This window comes from Cyprinodon variegatus, unplaced genomic scaffold, assembly GCF_000732505.1.
Source record: "Cyprinodon variegatus isolate N-32 unplaced genomic scaffold, C_variegatus-1.0 Scaffold869, whole genome shotgun sequence".
NCBI lineage: Eukaryota > Metazoa > Chordata > Actinopteri > Cyprinodontiformes > Cyprinodontidae > Cyprinodon > Cyprinodon variegatus.
The window spans coordinates 79610-85786 of record NW_015151322.1 but is presented as its reverse complement, the minus strand read 5'-3'; the positions used below and the strand labels follow the sequence as shown (position 1 = coordinate 85786).

General features: G+C 37.8%; 1 protein-coding gene across 1 annotated transcript; it reads right to left on the bottom strand.

Moving 5' to 3' along the window:
• Positions 1-3279: 3279 nt before the first annotated feature.
• Positions 3280-5941, bottom strand: LOC107099418 (immunoglobulin iota chain-like). The gene is made up of 3 exons (XM_015397514.1): positions 5811-5941; positions 5319-5618; positions 3280-3605 (listed from the first exon to the last, which is right to left on the bottom strand). The coding sequence occupies exons 1-3, from the start codon at positions 5866-5868 to the stop codon at positions 3280-3282; spliced, it is 684 nt and encodes a 227-aa protein (XP_015253000.1). The 5' UTR covers positions 5869-5941.
• Between the last annotated feature and the right edge of the window lie 236 nt (positions 5942-6177).

Here is a 6177-nt window from a genome sequence, read left to right as displayed (position 1 = left end):
AATTATTTTGTTTTTCTCACCACTGGGTCTAAATATTATTTTTGTCACTTCTCTAATTACCTTCCTTTGCACAACTATTTTTTCATCTGAACAGCTTTCTTCTAATTCCCGTTTATTTCCTCCATTCTCAAACCACCTTTCCTCCCTTTTACCCCTTTCTCTATCTCTCCCTTTCCAGTCTTCCTCACCTACTTCTGACCTGCCATTTTGTTACATACAGCAAAACGTCACCCAAAAAAAACCTGATTGTCAGCCAAGTCCCAAAAAACATTTTTTTTTTGTTTTGCTTTAAAGTATTTAAAGGTGGAGGTGTCATAATTGTTGGCACAAATACTGGTCCAGTTCATCCTTCAACACACCTGTCAGTTCCACCATGTTCTGGATCAGCCGTCATCAGGTCGACTCGCTCACGTGGCAATATAACCAGCTCTGAGGCCAGTCACTGGGGCCAGATGATAAAAAGCTGTTACTGAGTTTAGTTCAGCATTCCTGTAAACCTTTCTGTTTGCCTGATTCTGACCTAAATAATTCTCCTGATTCTCTTCGCCTGCCTGAGTCCTATCGGACCTGTCACATTGTGTTTTTCTGATTAGACAAATATTTCTCTCACTAACTTACAATAAACCCTGCAGAAAGTCTGTCAAAGGTTTCAATACAGAGTTAATCAAAACAGTTGAGGAAGATAACATGTTATGAATAATTCCTGAGAAAGAGCATAGCTTGTTATAAGAATGATTATTTTCCATTCCAAACACTCCCTAATAGGATAAACGACTCCTCTCCTTCAGACACCGCCTTGCAACTTTGAAGCCAGAGTAAATACTTTTATAAAATAAGTAAATGCAGAATCAGCTCTCATAAATCAATATATGTAAGGGGAGAACACAGGAAATTGAATTTCAGTTCACTTCACATCGACAACTTCAATTGTCGATGTTTTTCTTAAAGGCGATTTCTACCAATTTTTACTGATAATTTATTTCAGTGTTAGTGCATTATGCTGTTATGGGCAAACAAAAGACTGAAGACTAACTTTCTAAGAATTTTAAGGATGTGTCCAAATTGGCTCCCTAACCACTCAATCTCTATATTGAGCGAGGACTATATACTGGACTCAGTCAACTGATTTTAGATGGATGATCACTACTTTTCACTCCCCGATGGTCTCGTCACTCTGGCTCTTTGCACTATAATACGTAAATCTATTTATATAAGTATTTGAAATTGTAAATAACGTTTATTGTCATCTATTTTGTTGTTTCATCCTTTATGTAAGCTCTTGTAAACAGCAAATACCTCTGTAGGAAAGCATCATTTGATAAACACCGCCTTCTAGTGGACAGTAATATTCCACTGCTGCGTAATTACTTCTTCTGTGGTTCATTTGAAGCTAATGATGTTATCAGCAGCTAAATTATGGTTTATTTTCTAACAGAGAAGGTTTTTGTTTGAGCTGAAGGCTTCATGCAGCACTGTGCATCACTGGCAGCACAGAAATAGACTGCGCTGTCCTCAGGCTGCCTCAGCTTCAGAATAACAAAAGAAGAATGACTCTGGCCATTACCAGTCACATTATACAAGCTTTTAAATTGATCCTCGACAACATTAGAAGTCAAACGTGTATATCCCAGTAGAGTCATATCCGTTTTCCCAGGAGGTTGTTTGTACCACTGGATCATGTTAAAGTTGGTGTTTGAGTGGTTGCAGTTTAAATTGACAGATTCTCCTTGTCCTTTCATCACAACAGCTGGATTCTGAAGAACGCTGCTCACTAATGGCTCTGCTAAAGTAAATAATAAAGATAAACAGGTTTAAAACCACCGATCTTCTTTGAACAAAGCAGTTATTAAAAATCTGTTTTAAATGTACCTGGAGAACAGAAGTGTAGAGCAAAAAACTTAATGAAGAGTTTGAACATGATTCCAGTCCAGTTGAATACAAAGCTGCATTGATACTGTAAGACTGCATAAGGTTGTTTGCATATAAAGAGGAAGGAGGGGGGGGGCGTTCTATGCTGTCACATTCATTAATCATTCTCTTCAGAAGGAGTAACAGATAAAGTGGAGATTTCTATTCCATTAAGAAAAATGCTAAAGGAATTAAATTTGGTTTATTTAATATAAGATCTCCATCTTCAAAAGGTTTATTAGTTAATTAGTTGTTGTCTTACAGAAACCTGGCTTCAACAAGAGGATGATGTTAAAATAAATGAAGCAACTCTCTCATGCTATCTCACTCAACCTATTTAAATGTCCATGTGCCCAGAAATTCTGGGCAAAAGGGAGTAGAAACAATCTTTCAGCTTGACTTACTGATTAGTCCAAAGCCAGTTCAGTTAATAGTTACAATTATTTTGAAAGTTTAACCCTTAGTTCCCCTCATCCAAATTGTCAAACAACAAAACCTCTTATGTCTCTTTGCATAGTCAACCAGGTGCGGTGCTGTAATATTGCAGGGGGCAACTATTTAATTTATTCCCCATTACAAATTGTTGATTCTATTTATGGGGTCACTAGCTATCTGCGTACAGCTCTAGGCAATGCAGTCCCTTTAAAAAAGCAGAAATCTAATAATAGGAAGCTAGCTCCTTGGTTTAATACAGAACTGTGCGCTTTGAAGCAAAATGTTGGGAAATATGAAAAAAAAAAGCTGGTGCTCTACTGTAGGCACTGATTTCCTCTGTGCTGACGGACTGCTTGTGGATGTTGCTAACAGACATTTGGGCTGTTAGTACATGCAAATTTTTTTTGACTTCTTGGGATGCTTTCCAGGGTTTATTTGGCCGATTTCCTTCATTAACTGTTCCCAACTTTCCAAACACTGACACAAAAGATGGAATACAGCACTGTATTGCGACGAATGGTGCTCTGGTGTTGATGCGTGCTTGCCAACTTGTCACGACAAACCTGGGTATTTTGCAGGAGGAGTTTGCCAACATGGAACGTTTAGACATTGTCAGATTGTGTTGACCTAAAAAAGCAAAAGTTAAATGTCTTTTATATTGTGAGTTTAAAGCTAAATAACTTGTTTGCTTCTGGATTTACACCCAGTAAAATGCTCTTCTAGTTTTGGTAATAATATTCTTATCCAACAATAAACTATGTTTTCATGTTTAGCAGAAATCCACTGAATAAAAACACTTTACACTTTTGTGGAAAGCACTGTTTAATACTCATTCAGCTAACATGTTTAGCTATAACAAAATATGAATAGACAACTCCCCCTACTGATGATTAAGAGTAATGTTGTCTCCAGCAGTTGGGTTTTTGTGCAGGTCTATCAATCAGCTGCATCACTGTGTTGACTTACAGCACAGAAATACAATCCACTGTCTTCAGGCTTCGAGTTGTTCACTGTCAGAGATCCAGTCTGAGCATCCTTCTTCTCTGCGGGAAATTTCTCCTCACTGAAGCCTTGTTCATACTTATGTGGAGGAGTTGTTGTTGTAAATACTATTAGTTTCATGTTCTGTCCAGACAGCTGTTGGTACCAGTACATCTGGTAGTAAGAAGCATCTTTAGTGTGACTGCAGCTCATGGTGGTAGACTGACCCTCCTTCGTCCACAGCAGAGGAGTCTGATTGACATCACTTCCATCAGCTAGACCTGCACATGTTTAAACGATCATTAATAGACGTGTAAGCAGCTGATGATCAAGCAACTGATCAAACCTCCTGCTTAGCAAAAGAAAAACTTATCTTACCTGTTATCCAGAGAACAAAAGGAAACACACTGAAGAATCTGGGTCTAAAGGGAATCATATTTTACAACTAACATCAAACGAAAACTTAGTAATCTGTCAGTTTTAGAAAGCACACATAAAATGATGCAGAAAGTCACTTCCTTCTGCTGTTATCCCACTGAGAAGTAATATTTGTTAAACGAAAGGAGATCAAATGAAATGAACCAAACTAGAAACCAAAGAAGGTCTGTGTTAGACAAAGTGCAGCTTTTAAGCAGAAGGAGGAGTGTGCATCAGGTGGGATCGAGATGGTATTACTGTCCTCTTTGTGTCTAGACAAACTGATTGACTGAACATGTTAGAAGATCAACTGATTAAGGAGGAGCCAATTATACATTTTCTCTCTAACGTATACAAGGTGAACTAAGTTATGTCCTTTTGTTCTGGGAATTATTATGTTTTTATCTTTACCTGCTTTTTTCTGCTCTTACATTCCTTGTATTTTTGCTGGGAAATAATCTCCTAGTAATTCCCTTTTACATATATTGATTTATGAGTGCTGTGTTAAATTCATTCAGGCCACAGAGCTGCAAAGCTACAAGATATCTAAGTGAAAGGGATTGTTTATCATATTAGGGAGTGTTTGGGATAAAAACAATGGTTCTTGTAACAAACTAGGCTGTTTCTCAGGGATTATTTCATTATATTGTGTGTTATTTTCAATTTTCTGTCTTTGTGTGGGTCACAATATGTAGAGACCCTGGAGCTCTTTCTGCAGGGTTTTTAATTAGAAAGGTACAAAACGCTGTCTAGATCAGAGGAGGGCAGAACTTCATGCTGTTAGGGCTGTTATGATCATCTTGTTGTCTTTTTGCTTTGCAAAGTATAATTAAGTGCTGACTGAGTGCAATCCACCTATCTCAGTTTATAGTTGAATACCTATTTCCCATAACATATTTCATTGTAAAATCAATATTAAGCACATTGAATTGTCTTTGCACTGAATTGTGCTATATAAATAATCTTTCCTTGCCTTGCCTAGACATTTATGAGGTGTTTAGATGCTTTGACATATTTTTTTCCTTTAAAAACAATTGAAAAGCTTTTGTTGTAAAAAATTAGTGAACTCAACCTCTTGAGTTACTGCTTGTGGTCCTAAGTACTACACAATATCTTCCTGAACAGAACATGGCACCACTAGCACTCTCAGGGAATGTTTGATTTTTCGCCCTACCATACATGGGACAAAAGCCCACAAAAAGTAAAACCCTGGAAAGGTTAAATTAACTGGGTAAATGTTATTGAAACGCTACCCTGGCCTTGAAAACAGTCCCTAAACTGCAACACACACACACCCATGAACACACAAGTTGGAATACACTTCATCACTTGTAAATGACAAATTTACCTTTTGACAGTGTGGGATTTATGTGTCTTTTCTTTATAAACTGTTTTTTATTCATTAAAACAAGCTGATGTTGAATATAAACATATGAAAAAATATCTGAAGTTTTAACAAAATCTAGTCATTAGCTCCACCTACAGTTTATTTAAATCCAAAATGTCTTCAGTTCAGTGGTTCTCCATCTGTTGGGTTTTTGTGCAGGTCTATCAATCAGCTGCATCACTGTGTTCACTCACAGCACAGAAATACAATCCACTGTCTTCAGGCTTCGAGTTGTTCACTGTCAGAGATCCGGTCTGTGCAACCTTCTTCTGTGCGGGAAATTTCTCCTCACTGAAGCCTTCTTCATACTTATGTGGAGGAGTTGTTGTTGTAAATACTATTAGCTTCATGTTCTGTCCAGGCAGCTGTTGGTACCAGTACATCTGGTAGTACGTAGCATCTTTAGTGTGATTGCAGCTCATGGTGGCAGACTGACCCTCCTTGGTCCACAGCAGAGGAGTCTGAGTGACATCACTTCCATCAGTTAGACCTGCACATGTTTAAACGATCATTAATAGATGCAAAGCAGCTGATGATCAAGCAAATGATCAAACCTCCTGCTTAGCAAAAGAAAAACTTATCTTACCTGTTATCCAGAGAACAAAAGGANATAGATGCAAAGCAGCTGATGATCAAGCAAATGATCAAACCTCCTGCTTAGCAAAAGAAAAACTTATCTTACCTGTTATCCAGAGAACAAAAGGATACACACTGAAAAATCTGGGTCTAAAGGGAATCATATTTTACAACTAACATCAAACGAAAACTTGGTCAGTTTTATAAAGCACACATAAAATGATGCAGAATATCACTTCCTTCTGCTGTTATCCCACTGAGACGTAATGTTTATTAAATGTAAGCAGATCAAATGAAATGAAATGAACCAACCAGAAACCAGAGCTGGTGTGGGTTGGACGCGCAGCTTTTAAGCAGAAGGAGGAGTCTGCGTCAGGTGTGATCAAATGGTTTTACTGTCCTCTTCGCCTCTAGACAAACTGATTGACTGAACATGTTAGAAGATTGACTGAGAAAGGAGGAGCCAAAAACTG

Bases quoted from the DNA above. Each gene is read 5' to 3' on its own strand.
- LOC107099418 (XM_015397514.1), bottom strand. From the start codon at position 5,868: ATGATTCCCTTTAGACCCAGATTTTTCAGTGTGTATCCTTTTGTTCTC. The intron at 5,619-5,810 runs GTAAGATAAGTT...AAACATGTGCAG, and splicing joins TTTTGTTCTCTGGATAACAG to GTCTAACTGATGGAAGTGAT. The intron at 3,606-5,318 runs GTGAACACAGTG...AAACATGTGCAG, and splicing joins ATTGTATTTCTGTGCTGTGA to GTCTAGCTGATGGAAGTGAT.